Genomic DNA, 18,406 nt, shown 5'->3' on the forward strand with positions numbered 1-18,406 from the left:
TTAATCTCTTTTTTGTAGAGATTTCAAAATTGCATTTTTGATTTCAATTGAAAACTGACAAAAATAAGCCTTGAATTGATGTTGGGTGATGATAAGTTATTTGTGTTTGTTATGTATATAAATGAGTGATGTATTGGGTGATGTTTTCATGTGTAGTCAAGCGTGTCCGAGTGATATAAAAACAAGCAATAGACATGAGGAAACCTGCCTATAACAATAGATTTGTTAATGTCTGTACTAGGTTGTATTTGTGAGGAGTATAAGGGTCAGTATGTGTAAAGGTGTGTGTATGTGAGAGTGAAGTTTGGGACATATGTGCAAACAAGACATGAATGTGCGGTAGGTCTACAGAATTTTTACTACTGTTGTGATGTACACAAACATGGGTGCTTCGTTCAATAGAGATGACAAATTCAAACATCTATGTCAATAAATTTATAGAAAAACTACAAGATTGTTTGTTGTGTTGATTGATCTGTTCAGGGATCAAGAGCGTTATTTTATCAGCTATCACAACGATGTCTGAACAATCCAAGTCCTACTTAATGTACATTATGGTCTCTGGTTTCCAAAGTCTCTAAAGTCTCAGATATAGCCCTATAGATGTGACCCAATTTTCCCTCCAGATATAGCTCAGGTCTTTCTACAGATGTGACCCAAGTCTCCCTCCAGATATAGCTCAGGTGTCTTTACAGATGTGACCCAAGTCTCCCTCCAGATATAGTTCATGTGTCTATGGATGTGACCCAAGTCTCCCTCCAGATATAGCTCAGGTGTCTTTACAGATGTGACCCAAGTCTCCCTCCAGATATAACTCGTATCTCTCTCCAGATATAGCTGATGTGTCTATAGATATGACCCATGGCTTCCTCCAGATATAGCTCGTATCTCTCTTCAGATATAGTTCAGGTCTCCCTCCAGATAAGGCTGATGTGTCTTGACAGATGTGACCCATGTCTTCCTCCAGATATAGCTGATATGTCTATAGATATGACCCAAGTCTCCCTCCATATATAGCTCAGGTCTCCCTCCAGATATAGCTGATGTATCTATAGATGTGACCCAAGTCTCCCTCCATATATAGCTCAGGTCTCCCTCCAGATATAGCTGATGTTTCTATAGATGTGACCCAAGTCTCCCTCCATATATAGCTCAGGTCTCCCTCCAGATATAGCTGATGTGTCTATAGATATGACCCAAGTCTCCCTCCAGATATAGCTTGTATCTCTCTCCAGATATAGCTGATGTGTATATAGATATGACCCAAGTCTCCCTCCATATATAGCTCAGGTCTGCCTCCAGATATAGCTGATGTGTCTATAGATATGACCCAAGTCTCCCTCCAGATATAGCTTGTATCTCTCTCAAGATATAGCTCATGTCTCTATAGATATGACCAAGGTCTCTCTCCTAATGTGACTAAAATATAGATGATTGAATACTTTGCCTTGTTTACACTGTGTATTAAGACAAAACATAACAATAAACTGATAAAGGTAATTCCCCATTTAATTACTATAAAATCTTAACTTTCTTCACCAATGTTATTGTAACACTGATGTATTTAACAATATTATACATCTGAGAAAGTAAAAATTTAAATAAATTATTTAGCCTAACCTTTACAGCATAACAATATTCTGACAAAACATTTTCCAGAATAGAAACAAGGAAATAAATACTGTATAAAAATTTCAAGCCATGGTATAACATCACCCTCATTTAAATGAAGACCTATCAAACCACATCAGCAAGCGTAACTATCTTCTTGCAGGACTGAATTTTTAATGTACAGGTGTGTTTGGGCTATTCTATGACTGTTCAGTGATAAGTCTATCTTTAAGAACAAGATACTTTATGGTCAACTGGTTATAGTATTCACAATTTGTGTAGGCTTTGGGGGTGAAAAGGGGTGGGGGTCAATATTTGATTTAAGACTGTAGTTTTTTGTGGTTCCAGCTAAATAACTTCTGGTTTAAAGGATTCAGTTGAAAAAAATTGTCAAAAACTAAGAAGGAGAGGTCACAGTAAATCTTTTTATGACTGACGTATGAGCTGGGTCAGGATTATTTTATCAAAATTTTACACCCAATTATATCCCATTAATGATATGACAAGAGAGTTCTATCACAAGACCACTAGAGTTACCTCCCTTCATTATACACCTGCTAACAAAGATTTGAGATGGTAGTGATCAGGCCAAAAAATTGCTACATTATGATTCATCAGTGGCTCAATTTACTCTTGACCATATTGGATACTGCTTTATTTGAATAGAAACTTCAAGAATAAAATGTCTTCTTTAATCCAAAACAGTTAAACTTTTGTTTATTTCACTCTTTTACTGATAAGGAGGACAAAAGCAGACTCAAGTTTAGTGAGCAGAAATACAGTTTCTCTGTAATTCAGGGCAAATTCAATGCTGCAAAAATCAAGTTTAATGTAAAGGTGAAATACGGAAATAGATATGTGTACTTTCAAATAAATAATACAGCAATATATATGTGGCCTATTTGTTTGGTGTCACATGGATTCAGTCTCACTTGAAGGCAACCCTACCTGGTATGGACTTTCATTATTGCATCAACAGCCTTTGTTTAAAATGAAAATTGATAGTTTGAAGTATCTTAAATTTCCTGAACAATTTCATTAAAACTGAGATGAACTGTATCTAGTAGTTGACCTCATAATTGAGTTTACCTATCCATGTTGACTTTGATGTTACCTTGAATTCAATTATCTAACAAGACTGTTCTCCCTTTGAAATAAGGTGACAAGCTTATTAGTCATGTACTTTGATTTCCAGGTCCTTCTATCTTGTTTCCAGTAATTCAGCATATGCTGAGTTTGTATGCATGGATGTGGATTGAAACATGATTAATTTTGGTGTCAAGAGTGATTTGTTGATCTTGTTCAGTGTTTTCCAAAGAAGCTATCAATAGTCTTGGAGTTTGTCTGTTTGGTTTTAAGTTTTTTGTTTTTTGTTGGCGAAGTGCTCTGATGTTTACGCTTGGCCAGCAAAGGAGTTTTATATGCCATAGACTTCTGTAAGTCTTGTGCAAAGTGGAAATCCATATGTTCTGGTAAATCCCAAACCAGGATTCTCTTCTGGCATTTCTCACAAGGAACATAATCATCATCAGACTTCACATCTGGAGCTAAATCAGAAATACTGATCTCAGTAGAATTGCTTGAATGAGAATTCGGGGATAGTGATGTCATGGTTGATTGGATTTTAGGAGTAAATGTTTGTAATGTTGACTCCAGAATGTTGAGTGGAAGTCTTGGCTTCAGATATTCCTCTACAACACTTTCAGACCAGCTCTCCTTCTGTCTATTAGGGGTACAGGTATTCATTAGCACTGAATTACTGGATTCAGAGCAAGTTGTATTAGGAACAATGTTTGATTCTGATTTACCACAGTTCCTCATAGCAAAAAATCCCTTCTTTTCACTTTTGTCCACCACACCAGTACCAGCATTGGTTTCTACTCGCTTCGAGATGTGATTTTGATCTCCAGCCTGAGAAACCGGAGATGTTTGTACATTGTTCCCATCACTACATGCTTTTGTAAAGAAACTTTGTATTCCAACCAAATTGATTTGTTTATGTGGAGGACTCACTGTATCCTTGTTCAGAAGTCCCAATGCACTTGGTTTTCTTTGTGAGGACAGATCACCAAAACTTGTGTCCAAGGTTGAATCCTTCCCATTGTCTAAACAATCTGATTCTGAGGACTCAACACTAGACTTGAAGAATGAAGCAATGCTTTCTTTCTGTCCTTGAGAAGCTGGTAGAGGCAATGTTTCTCTGTTTTTGTTGCCTAGAAATGCTGTAATGGCACCTCCATTTGACTCATCCTGAAATTTACCAGCAGAAAGTCCCAGGCAAATAATGGCAGGTATCCTGGAACAAACAAAATACTTGGCTCATGGGGACTACTTTAAAAATACATTTTCAAAAATCAGTTAAGAATGCATTTCACTGGAAAGTATTTTTTAACAAAATATTCATCAGTTCCCTTAATGTCATCTGTAACGAGTAATGTCGTCTGTAATGAGTAATGTCGTCTGTAACGAGTAATGTCGTCTGTAACGAGCATTGTCGTCTGTAACGAGTAATGTCGTCTGTAACGAGTAATGGGAAACATGATATGAAGTTTTAAATATTGATGTTGTTATTGCATTCACTCTTTCCCTTAATATCACTCTAGGAAATTGCTGTAATGTTAAAGACATATAATACTACTACTTCGGCATCTTATATAAACAAGACCCAAAAATCTCAACTAGTCTAATCATCAACCAGCAAAAACAGCGTAAAGAAGTGAAACCCAGCTTCACAAGTTTTCCCAAAGCCTTACTGATCAACTGATTCCTAACTTGAAGTTCTCAGAGAATTTTATTTAAAGAAGGCAGAATAAGACAGATGACAAAGCTGGAGGGCTAAAGCCTTACCACACAGCTTGATGAGGAGCGGAGGTGTTGAACTTCTGAAGTAGGGCAAGGGCATCTTCCTCAATCTTCTTCCTGTCGTATCGTGTCAGTGCACATACTCTTGTGGCAGACACAGATGACGGGTTGCTACGGTATCGTATGCTAACAGTCAATGAGCGTCCCACTCTTTTATTCTGAAATGACACAAAAATCTAGACGATACATAATCTACATGTCTCTACAAATTTCTCTGCCCTCTGACTTTGGAAAATTGAACTAAAAATGCTAGATATATTCAGAGTAGGGACAGTAAATATAATACACTCTGGTATATCTCAAAAGGAACATGCTTCAAAATCTAAAAAAAAAACCACAAAAATAACAAAACACATACACAACATTGCATGACTAACAGTACTAACGACATGTCAATTTTCAAGACTGAAATCCAAGAATCAATACATATGCAGTTGTATTTACCAATACCAACCTAACAAACTGACCAAATGGAACTGAACAAGTCAATGTGGTTAGTAAATTATACTGAGTACAAGAAAACAAGGTGGGACAAGTTGGACATCTAGTAGTAATTAAAGCTGTTGACGTACATGTTTGCATGGCTTTATAAATATTTGGTCTGCCCAGTATAACTCAAGTCAATAGGGTATTAATACAATACAGACCAGTTTTTAAAAAATCACAATACTCGGACATTGTGTCATATTATGTTGTGTTTCTTAATAATTTGGGTGCTTCTGACTTTGATTTTCATTCTGTCTATATTGGAACACATTGACCAGATTTCAGTTTTCTTACAGTGCATATACATAGAAAAGATAATATTTCAACAGGATTACTCATTAGATTTATGATACAATTCATAATGACAGTAAAATCATAAAGAATACGAAAATCAAGTTTTGCATATCTAAAATTCCTGTGTGACAATTTTCATCACACTATGGCAGATTAAACTAGATTTCACAGTTACAGCCTGTGTTCACAGTTAAAGGCTATGTTCACAGTTACAGCCTGAGGTCACAGTTACAGCTTGTGTTCAAAGTTACAGCCTGTGTTCACAGTTACATTTAAAGCCTGTGTTCACAGTTACAGCCTGTGTTCACAGTTACAGCCTGTGTTCACAGTTAAAGCCTGTGTGCACAGTTACAGCCTGTGTTCACAGTTAAAACCTGTGTGCACAGTTAAAGCCTGTGTTCACAGTAAAAGCCTGTGTTCACAGTTACAGCCTGTATTCAGTTAAAGCCTGTGTTCAGTTACAGCCTATGTTCACAGTTACAGCCTGTATTCACAGTTAAAGCCTGTGTTTACAGTTAAAGCCTGTGTTCACAGTTACAGCCTGTGTGCACAGTTACAGCCTGTGTGCACAGTTACAGCCTGTGTGCACAGTTAAAGCCTATGTTCACAGTTACAGCCTGTGTTCACAGTTAAATACTGTGTTCACAGTTACAGCCTGTGTTCACAGTTACAGTCTGTGTTCAGTTAAATACTTTGTTCACAGTTACAGCCTGTGTTCACAGTTAAATACTTTGTTCACAGTTACAGCCTGTGTTCACAGTTAAATACTTTGTTCACAGTTACAGCCTGTGTTCACAGTTAAATACTTTGTTCACAGTTACAGCCTGTGTTCACAGTTAAATACTTTGTTCACAGTTACAGCCTGTGTTCACAGTTAAATACTTTGTTCACAGTTACAGCCTGTGTTCACAGTTACAGCCTGTGTTCACAGTTAAATACTTTGTTCACAGTTACAGCCTGTGTTCACAGTTAAATACTTTGTTCACAGTTACAGCCTGTGTTCACAGTTAAATACTTTGTTCACAGTTACAGCCTGTGTTCACAGTTAAATACTTTGTTCACAGTTACAGCCTGTGTTCACAGGTACAGCCTGTGTTCACAGTTAAATACTTTGTTCACAGTTACAGCCTGTGTTCACAGTTAAATACTTTGTTCACAGTTACAGCCTGTGTTCACAGGTACAGCCTGTGTTCACAGTTAAATACTCTGTTCACAGTTACAGCCTGTGTTCACGGTTACAGCCTGTGTTCACAGGTACAGCCTGTGTTCACAATTAAATACTTTGTTCACAGTTACAGCCTGTGTTCACAGTTAAATACTTTGTTCACAGTTACAGCCTGTGTTCACGGTTACAGCCTGTGTTCACAGGCACAGCCTTTATTGTCTGAGAAAATATTTAGATCAACTACTCATAACTTACCATTTCTTTATCCTTGTCAAGTCTCTCAACAATCTCCCCTGACAACTCTGCCAACCAGAACCTCACCTGTAAAAAAACTTTTGATATAATTATGTCTGTTGATGCCTTACTGAATGTGTGAATGATTGAATATAATGAGAATGGATTGACAACTTTATTCGAGGATTTATCTCCCTTGTCTTGCTTTTGGCTTGAAAATGCATATCTGAATTATTGTATTTTCAGTTTATTAGGTGAGTTTATCGCAACGAGAACAGCTCGGGTCAATTTGGGACAGGGTCTCCTTGTAGTAGCTGGTAGTTATCTCACTGAACAACATACAGGAGGCTCATTATATGTCATCCAGAGCAATTAGGGTAAATTGTTTTGTCCCTGGACAATATTATGTCAGCAAATCACCAATTAGGCTCACAGACACACAAACTTTAATAAGTAGGTATCATTGCACCAAAGAACTAAGGTTACAAAGGCCAACACTGTAAAGACTGAGGTTATGAAGGCCAACACTAACGACTGAGGTTACGAAGGCAAACACTGTAACCGGCTGAGGTTTCAAATTCAAATATATAATCTTTGGAACAGTGTATATAAAGAATATTTTTAAATATTTTTTTTAATCATTGAAAGATATTGCTTTTGTATATGTTTAATTCATGTACCTTATCTCGGGTATCCAAAGCTTCTTTGCCTCGAAAATTTTTGCTACATCCTATAGACTTCGGCAGCTGTCTGGCAGACACAGGTTCTCTCTCTGTCCCTCGACAAACTTCATACAGCCAGTACCTGGGAAAACAGAGCCCAGCAGCTGTTATGTTTGTAGCTGTCAAATCACTAAGTCAGTGTTCATAACAAGGCGTCCATTATCATGTTATGTTTAATATATAGTAGTAACACAAATATACATCCTATGTAGGAACATTCTTTGTTCTTGTTTGGGTACAAGTTGTTATGTATCTGTCATGTAATTGTTAACATACATAAGTCATGAGAGCTGGTAACAATTTTCAACTAAATTAGAACTGCCATCCTTGTACCTCCCAACCCCGCCCCCACAAACTTGAACTGTCATCCTAATACCTCCTAACCCCACCCCCACAAACTAGAACTGTCATCCTTATACCTCCCATCCCCACCCCCACAAACTAGAACTGTCATCCTAATACCTCCCATCCCCACCCCCACAAACTAGAATTGTCATCCTAATACCTCCCATCCCCACCCCCACAAACTAGAACTGTCATCCTTATACCTCCCATCCCCACCCCCACAAACTAGAACTGTCATCCTAATACCTCCCATCCCCACCCCCACAAACTAGAACTGTCATCCTAATACCTCCCATCCCCACCCCCACAAACTAGAACTGTCATCCTTGTACCTCCCATCCCCACCCCCACAAACTAGAACTGTCATCCTTATACCTCCCATCCCCACCCCCACAAACTAGAACTGTCATCCTAATACCTCCCATCCCCACCCCCACAAACTAGAACTGTCATCCTAATACCCACCCCCACAAACTAGAACCATCCCCACCCCCACAAACTAGAACTGTCATCCTAATACCTCCCATCCCCACCCCCACCTAGAACTGTCATCCTTATACCTCCCATCCCCACCCCCACAAACTAGAACTGTCATCCTAATACCTCCCATCCCCACCCCCACAAACTAGAACTGTCATCCTTATACCACCTAACCCCACCCCCACAAACTAGAACTGTCATCCTTATACCTCCTAACCCCACCCCCACAAACTAGAACTGTCATCCTTATACCACCTAACCCCACCCCCACAAACTAGAACTGTCATCCTTATACCTCCCATCCCCACCCCCACAAACTAGAACTGTCATCCTTATACCTCCCATCCCCACCCCCACAAACTAGAACTGTCATCCTTATACCTCCTAACCCCACCCCCACAAACTAGAACTGTCATCCTAATACCACCTAACCCCACCCACACAAACTAGAACTGTCATCCTAATACCTCCCATCCCCACCCCCACAAACTAGAACTGTCATCCTTATACCTCCCATCCCCACCCCCACAAACTAGAACTGTCATCCTAATACCTCCCATCCCCACCCCCACAAACTAGAACTGTCATCCTAATACCTCCCATCCCCACCCCCACAAACTAGAACTGTCATCCTTATACCTCCCATCCCCACCCCCACAAACTAGAACTGTCATCCTTATACCTCCCATCCCCACCCCCACAAACTAGAACTGTCATCCTTATACCTCCCATCCCCACCCCCACAAACTAGAACTGTCATCCTTATACCTCCCATCCCCACCCCCACAAACTAGAACTGTCATCCTTATACCTCCTAACCCCACCCCCACAAACTAGAACTGTCATCCTTATACCTCCCATCCCCACCCCCACAAACTAGAACTGTCATCCTTATACCACCACCCCACCCCCACAAACTAGAACTGTCATCCTAATACCTCCCATCCCCACCCCCACAAACTAGAACTGTCATCCTTGTACCTCCCATCCCCACCCCCACAAACTAGAACTGTCATCCTTGTACCTCCCATCCCCACCCCCACAAACTAGAATTGTCATCCTTATACCACCTAACCCCACCCACACAAACTAGAACTGTCATCCTTATACCACCTAACCCCACCCCCACAAACTAGAACTGTCATCCTTATACCACCTAACCCCACCCCCACAAACTAGAACTGTTATCCTTATGCCACCTAACCCCACCCCCACAAACTAGAACTGTCATCCTTATACCACCTAACCCCGCCCCCACAAACTAGAAATGTCATCCTTATACCACCTAACCCCACCCCCACAAACTAGAACTGTCATCCTTATACCACCTAACCCCACCCCCACAAACTAGAACTGTCATCCTTATACCTCCTAACCCCACCCCCACAAACTAGAACTGTCATCCTTATACCACCTAACCCCACCCCCACAAACTAGAATTGTCATCCTTATACCTCCTAAACCCACCCACACAAACTAGAACTGTCATCCTTATACCTCCTAACCCCACCCCCACAAACTAGAACTGTCATCCTTATACCACCTAACCCCACACCCACAAACTAGAATTGTCATCCTTATACCACCTAACCCCACACCCACAAACTAGAATTGTCATCCTTATACCACCTAACCCCACCCCCACAAACTAGAATTGCCATCCTCATACCTCTCTCATCTACCCTGATGCAAAAAGATTATATATCAATTATTTTAGTGGCAGGTCTTCTAAAATTTGATGTATAACCTTGAATTTTCCTATCTCCTTACCATATACCAAGTAAAAAGCAACTTTCTCAAACTGTTCCTTCTCAAAACCAATCATCTCTTGATGCACAATGTTGATGTAAGGAATGATATCCTCTTTATAATAGTAAAAAAAAATTTCCCAATACCGATTCCTGTTAATTCTGAATACTGGATCAATACCTTTGGTGCACCACAGTGTCACAATACATGTCATAATACCCACCCTGATTAGGAGAATTATAATAAACAATATATATAGTCATCTTCAATGACAAAATGAAACAATATCAAATGAATCCATCGATCAATTTACCAAAGCTAGAAACATCGATGAGAAAATAAGTATTAATGCATAGTTAAAAAGCCAGTTTTGCATCTAAATTGTGGGTAATTGAATAATGTTATTTCATTATGTACAAAATGGAAACATCTGTAGTGTTGTTTTAACATATCATTTTTGATACTGCTAAAAACCATCTATTTATCAAATATATGGGTTAAAAACACTCTAAGAGAAGCAGACCTTCTGACCTGGGCTAGGTTAGGCTAAATGTGACATTAGTTCCAAGATTGCAGGGCATTGTGTGTAAATTTGTAAATGATGAAAGTGAACAGAATGATTAATGTAAAGTCCGTTCAATTATATCAGAATCCAGATCAGTCCGCTTGGTTTACTTTTACAAACCAAATCCTACCTAAAGCAGGTATTTATGTCCCTTGCATGGTATATATATATATGTATTATAAAAGTTATGGGTCATTACACAAGCACACATCTTATGATCCCTAATATTCTTGTGTAACTTAACTGAAATTGATTGAAAAGTTTAGAAAGAAAGAAAGAAAGAAAGAAAGAAAGAAAGAAAGAAAGAAAGAAAGAAAGACAAGTTGATCCCAGTATACCCCAACTACTTCATCACATAGACTATAAAAAAACATCAGCTGACTACAGTATCTTCACAGAAAATGGAAGAAGAAAAAGAAAACAGAAAAAGCTTGAGCTCACATAGATATACCTTACCACCTTATCTTCTTATTTTCAGCTCACATAGATATACCTTACTACCTTATCTTCTTATTTTCAGCTCACATAGATATACCTTACCACCTTATCTTCTTATTTTCAGCTCACATAGATATACCTTACTACCTTATCTTCTTATTTTCAGCTCACATAGATATACCTTACCACCTTATCTTCTTGTTTTCAGCTCACATAGATATACCTTACTACCTTATCTTCTTATTTTCAGCTCACATAGATATACCTTACTACCTTATCTTCTTATTTTCAGCTCACATAGATATACCTTACTACCTTATCTTCTTATTTTCAGCTCACATAGATATACCTTACTACCTTATCTTCTTATTTTCAGCTCACATAGATATACCTTACTACCTTATCTTCTTATTTTCAGTTCACATAGATATACCTTACTACCTTATCTTCTTATTTTCAGCTCACATAGATATACCTTACTACCTTATCTTCTTATTTTCAGTTAAGTAACCATTATCTGATTTTGTTTCAAATTAATTCATCTACAAACAAATATTGTACCCTGTTTTGTCACCATAATACTGCTGGAGTTCTTTAACAGTAAAACGACAGAGGTCACCAATATTTTCCACCTGGAGTTGTTCCATAACAGATTGCCCAAGCTTCCCTCCAAGATGTCGTCTGTTGTGTAAGATAATAATACAAATCACATTGACTTTTCAAGCTTTCCGTTCCAATGTTACAATCAAGAAGCAACAGAGTTGCTAATTTTACTGTTTTGCTTTTCAAGTTCAGATCAGCATTTCATAGTCTGGTGACTTTTAATAATGATTTTTTTTATGTAATTTCCTGAACATACTATCATCCATTCAAAACATTTATAAGATCAAAACAAAACCACAAGGCGTAACCGAAGAAAAGATGACTAGGAAATTGTGTGTCTTCAACTTTATTATCTTCTTGGGGCTCTCACTCATTGTTGCTGTACACATAGCAAAAATTCATTCGTTTGGCCATTAGAATTTCAGGAAATTCTTTTCCCCATTTAGATAATAACTAAATTTTACATGTTCAATCGGATAATAACATGTTATCATTTAAGTTTCAGATCAGGTTAAATTATAGGAAGTTAATGTGTTATGTGAATGTTTTTGTAAGGTATACACATGGTGAGTAGCCCCAAAGAAGAGCCAAATGTATTTATTATGACAATCTTGTTATGTAGTGTTTTAAATAATAAATAGTATGTAAACCCTAACTATGGCGTTTCTTATGTTGTGTATAAAATGGAAATTTATTTAATTTGAGTTTGAATAAACTGTGAAACTTTCTCATTAAAGGAGACTTACATTTTAGTTAGAGGAAGTGTACTGAACAGGCCAGAAACAGAGTCTTGGGGGATAACCGTCTGCTTATTTGGTTTGTGGAAACCACACACAAGCTTAGCCAGCATCTGACAAAAAGATCAGAAATATATGAAGAATTGGTATAACAGGAACAGTGGGTTTATAAGACTTTCAATTTTTTAACCTTTGACAAAATAAGTACATCAATGAAAACCACTTACATCTCTCTGACACTTTGCCTGTCAGACGATGTCTGGCTGTTGTCACCAACATACCAAGAGTGACAATTCATCACTACCTTTGCCTTTCAGAAACAGGAGTTGAACAAAAATGTCTGTGTGTGAATACTGATAATTGAAGTACTGATTTATATACATTGACTTCAATGTAAGGTAATTCAAGGTCGAAAGATCAATTAACCTATAAACTGTTTACCTGTAAACATTAATTATACACCTGTACACTGTTTACCTGTAAACATTAATTATACACCTGTACACTGTTTACCTGTAAACATTAATTATACACCTGTACACTGTTTACCTGTAAACATTAATTATACACCTGTTAACTGTTTACCTGTAAACATTAATTATACACCTGTACACTGTTTACCTTTAAACATTAATTATACACCTGTACACTGTTTACCTGTAAACATTAATTATACAAATGTACACTGTTTACCTGTAAATATTAAGTATACACCTCTAACCTTATTGTGTCCGATGCCAGCTGAACATCTATACCCTGTTACTCTGTAAACTTCAGCTCTCATGTCCTCTGCTATCTTAGCCCCTGCTGCCAAGCGCCGGTTAGCCTCACTAAATTCTTGACCATCATAAACAGATGTTAACCAGTCCTCTACTGCCTTTTCTCGGACACCTGTATCACGAAAATATTTCTTTGTTTACAAATATCAGATTGAACCAAGTAGAAGAAAAGTTTTATCAAATATTATCTTACCTTTTAGCTTATTTGATGGCAATGAACTTGTAAAAAGTCAATGAAAAGATTATACAGGTTTCAGTGATCCACTTTTGATATTGGTATAAAGATGCATGAAAATACTTGATGTTTGTACTTAAGCTTTGGAGCTAAATACAGATTCTGTGCAACGGAGATGTTTACAAATATGGGTTAACAAAATTAGCAAAGGATAAATGCTCTTTATGTATTACAGGAAGATCTACATGTGTAACAATCAGATATGGTCACCAATATCAAACTGACCATCACTGTCATTTCCAACAACGTAAGTGTTCGGGAGATCTGTGGCATTAATCATATCTGTGTGCTGAAGCAGTCTGTCAACCTCCTCAGTGAGGTCAATATATGCCTCATCCACACTGGCTCGTTCGACACATTGGCTGAACGTACTGAGTACTGTGATAACCTCTGCTCCCGCCTCTCGATATCTGTGGTACATGAAAATGTAGCTATAGCTGGGACAATCTTAGCATCAAAATCAGAACTGTGGTATAAAACAGAAGTTATTTTCTTTTTTATTTAATAATTAACATCATTCAAAGTCTCATAAAACTTGATCATATACTTGGGGTATTGGGTAACTTAACACATAAGGTGACAACGAAAATTTGAAAAAACACATGAAAATACAAGAGGCCCAGCGGGCCTGTATCGCTCACCTGGATCTTCATGACCAACAGTACTGTATCTGCATATGTTCCATGTTTAACACATTTGACCCCTGTGACCTTGATTATAGGTCAAAATCATTTCTTTTACTTTCTTGGACTTCATAAAAGGAACATACTGGCGAAATATAATTATTCTAGGCTTTTCGATATTTCAGAAGAAATTGCTTAAATTTTTTAACACATTTGACTCCTGTGACCCTGAAGATTGGTCAAGGTCATTTCTTTTAGCAAACTTTGTAGGACACCATAAGAGGAATATAGTAGCCTAATATAATGATTCTAGGCCATCCGGTATTTTGAAAGAAGTTGCTTAAAGTTTTTAACACATTTGACCTCTGTGACCTTGAATATGGGTGGAGGTTATTATTTTGTTTTTTCGCAAACTTTGTTGGGCTTCATCAAAGGAACCTTCCAGCCAAATATAATGATTCTAGGCCTTCTGGTATTTTGGAAGAAGTTGTTTAAAGGTTTTAACACATTTGACCTCTGAGACCTTGAATATGGGTGAAGGTCATTTCTTTTTGCAAGCTTTATTGAGCTTCATCAAAGGAACCTTCCAGCCAAATATGATAACTCTATGCCTTTCGGTATTTCTGAAGAAATTGTTTAAATGAAAAGTTGACGGACACCAGACGGATGACGGACGCTGTGCTATGGCATATGCTCACTTGGCCCTTTGGGCCAGTTGAGCTAATAAAGTGTAAAATGTATCTCAATGTACAATTGTGTACTACATTTGTTATGGGGATAACAACTCAAGGGTTAAGTGAGGAACCTTCCTTAAACTACTATAAAATGTAATTCCAGATAGCTGACCGACTAGATATATTGATGTGTTATTTGTGTACTACATTTTGTTTATATTACTTGGTAAGGTCAGCTTTGCCTCTGAGTTCCGGCACTCTAAACAAGTGGAGATCTGGACACTTTTTCCTCGCATCATCTCCCATCATTTGTCTGGTCACTCCAAAAGCCCTTGCCTCGTATCCCACTGCTATCAGTCTTAAACCAGAGAGAGAAACAATTTCTTTGGAGAGCGATACCATCAGGTGATTGATAACAACAGATATTGATATATTTAATTGTAGAACCATTCACAATCAGCTGTCTTACCTGTCTTTATATGGTACCATACACTATCAGCTGTCTTACCTGTCTTTATATAGTACGCTACACAATCAGCTGTCTTACCTGTCTTTATATGGTACCATAATACAGTATCAGCTGTCTTAACTGTCTTTATATGGTACGCTACACTATCAACTGTCTTACCTGTGTTTATATGGTACCATACACTATCAGCTTTCTTACCTATGTTTATATGGTACCATACACTATCACCAAGCTGTCTAACGTGTCTTTATATGGTACCATACACTATCAGCTGTCTGACCTGTCTTTATATGGTACCATACACTATCACCAAGCTGTCTGACCTGTCTTTATATGGTACCATACACTATCAGCTGTCTTACCTGTCTTTATATGGTACCATACACTATCAGCTGTCTTACCTGTCTTTATATGGTACCATACACTATCAACTATCTTACCTGTTTATATAATGTACCCTGCTGGTTCCATTTCCAGATGACCATCTTGCATTTTGACTATGAAAGTTTCCTTTTGCTATTTCCTGATAAGTTATGATGGATCTTTCTCAAATTTCATTTGTAGGTTTCCCTTCCTCCTAGTTGTGCCAGTTTGATTTTGAGACAAATAAGGAAAAAAAAATGGCTGACTTGCAGCCATATTGTATTTTGACCATGAAAAATTGTTGTCGATATTTCTCGAGAAGTACTTGATGTATCTTTCTCAAATTTCATATGTAGATTTCTCTTGGTCTCTTGTTAAGCCTCTTGATTTTGGGACTGATCAGAAAAACAAAATTGCTGACAGTCAACAATCTAGGATTTGGCAGTTTCAAGGTTACTTTCACTAATTCTAAAGATGAATTTTAAAGTTCCATATGATTAAGAGCAAAAACAGGAAAGAAGGGAAAAGATCCAACTTTTAAGAACAAATAAAGATCAAATAATGGTGTTTGACAATATTCTTCTGGGATCTCATTACAATTAACATGTAGTAATATAAAACATCAGAAAATGAATTAAACAAATATACAATATTATATAAACTTATAAATGGTTAGAAATACAAGGAAATGTATTATATCTGTGATGTATTTTCAAATCTCTCTATCTTTTATATATCCAAACAACTGCTGTACTTAATATAACCACCCATCATTTATATCTGCCAAACATCCTTCATCAAATTCTACCCACCACCCATCAACAATATCAACCCACCATCCATCATCAATACTTACCCACCACCCATCAACAATATCAACCCACCATCCATCATCAATACCTACCCACCACCCTTATCAATATCTATCCACCATCCTTTATCAATACTTACCCACCACCCTTCCATTTTTTGTACTGTGCTACAGCACATGGCTTTCCTTTATACTGAGGCTGGAGTTTCTGTTCTACTTGGACATAGAAACAGTCCATGTCGACCAGAGCCACAACTCTATTCATCTCTGCTTCAATGGAATCCATCATCATTTGCTGCAAAAGGAAATAAGGTAAAGGATATAATTTTGTATGTTGATCACAGTGTTACCAACCTCTAGTCTAAAAATATATTGTCATAGACATCAAATTCAAGAATGACAAGGTGTTTTAAAGGTTCATTAGTCAGGTAAAAAGATCTCATAACCAATTATATAGTATAGTTATCACATTTATGTATATTTATAATAGTTCTAGATCATGTTTGATCTTTTCTGGCCACTGTAAAATAGATCTAAAAACTAAATTTGAAACGTTGATTAAAAATGAAGAAACATTTCACAATTTGACCAGGTCAAGATATGTACAATATCATGGTGACCTTACGAAATCAGGTAGGGCGGCGATAATATATCAACTAGACATATGTTTTGCACTGTTACGTGTTTCGGAATGGCCATTTTGTCGAGCCGAATCACATAATCATAAACTACTGACATTCGTGACCCTGAACCACGATAATTTTGGTTGTTGTAATATGTCACGCTTCCAGTTACAGTAAAAAAAATATACTTAAACCATTCACCATAAATATTATGAGTATATATTTCAATGGCAAATCTGTGTATTTTTTTATTTATGTCAACCGTACTCCAAGATATTATGAAAAATCCAATCAACCCATACTCGGATGCCAGTGTTTTTGATAATCACATAAACACATCACGTCAAAGATTAAATAAAAAAAGTTGCGATTGTACCTCACCAATGACAAAGAGACAATAGATACCAGTAGATGTGTTTGTCTCTTCGTTCCTCGATTCGTTAAATTTCGCGGATAACGGCAGCGCGCATGTGTAGTGAAACTATCTTCCATCCAAAAAGAGTTCCGTTTATAAGTTGATGTGGTTTCTGAAAAAAGCCTAAAGTGATGGAGGTATTTGTTGCGTAACCGAAATCAAAGGCGAGACAGTTTTATAATCAATGTGCTCGATTATAATGAAATTTAGCCCTTTTTTAAAATTTCATTTGGTTTGAGGACAAATCCGTTGTGTATTTTGGAACGACTATTTTGTCGAGTCGTATCACAGAAATCATTAACCTGCGTGACCCTGCACCCGGATAATTTTAATTGCAGTAACATGTCACGCTTCCAAAAAGATTTCTTTTTATTAAATCCACTAATCATAAGATATTACGAGTAAATATTTTATTGGGAAATTTGTGTATTTTTTCTCAATACACATTTTACATGTCGTCTGCTTGACTAAATAACCCCTTTAATTCGAGTGAATGAAGATCGACCATGAATAATAGGCCATGCCTTCTTGCAGTTTTTGGATACGAAAGTCCAAACATGCACGTCTTTTTTGGGGGAAGTTTCAGATGAATTTTGAATTATTACATTTGGTGACTCATTTCTGATTTTAGTTAACTAGCGAGTTGCAGACCGCAAGATGAAAAATTTACTTTTATTTTGATTTTTCTTGTCTTCTAAATGCGATTATGATTGGAATAATTATTTTATGTAATACATCTGTACTTCTGGGTCGCTGCAAACTAACTCAAGCATCAGTGATTAAATGATGTCACCTGAAACGGATGTACAAACACATGTCTGATACACATGTTGATCATTTCAGGTGATCATGAGGGAATTTGAGGTGGCAGTTCATCAACATAGCATAGCTAGTGACCAGTGATTCTTAAGGGGTCTGAAACTAATGTGCCACATTATGATATGTATTACATTTTGATGAGCATTGTAATTCATTGTTGAATTATTAGAATGTTGGGAATGTTTTTCCTGATAGAATTGTAATTACGTTGAAATAAATAATGACCTCTGTTACAGAATGTCTATACAAATCTTTTTGAAAAATAAAACATAACCAAAATAAAATTCTTTTGTAACTAACAGTG

The 18,406-nt window shown here is 37.2% G+C and overlaps 1 protein-coding gene across 1 annotated transcript; it reads right to left on the minus strand.

Moving 5' to 3' along the window:
• Positions 1–1,619: 1,619 nt before the first annotated feature.
• Positions 1,620–16,510, minus strand: LOC132556689 (DNA polymerase eta-like). Its single transcript, XM_060221124.1, has 10 exons — positions 16,386–16,510; positions 14,826–14,960; positions 13,531–13,715; positions 13,013–13,182; positions 12,301–12,404; positions 11,513–11,632; positions 7,333–7,456; positions 6,674–6,739; positions 4,459–4,631; positions 1,620–3,907 (listed from the first exon to the last, which is right to left on the minus strand). Exons 1-10 carry the CDS (start codon positions 16,508–16,510, stop codon positions 2,914–2,916), a joined length of 2,196 nt encoding a protein of 731 aa, XP_060077107.1. The 3' UTR covers positions 1,620–2,913.
• Between the last annotated feature and the right edge of the window lie 1,896 nt (positions 16,511–18,406).

Source organism: Ylistrum balloti, unplaced genomic scaffold (genome assembly GCF_031769215.1).
Source record: "Ylistrum balloti isolate Yb309-2 unplaced genomic scaffold, AGI_CSIRO_Ybal_v1 Utg370584, whole genome shotgun sequence".
Classification (NCBI taxonomy): Eukaryota; Metazoa; Mollusca; class Bivalvia; order Pectinida; family Pectinidae; genus Ylistrum; species Ylistrum balloti.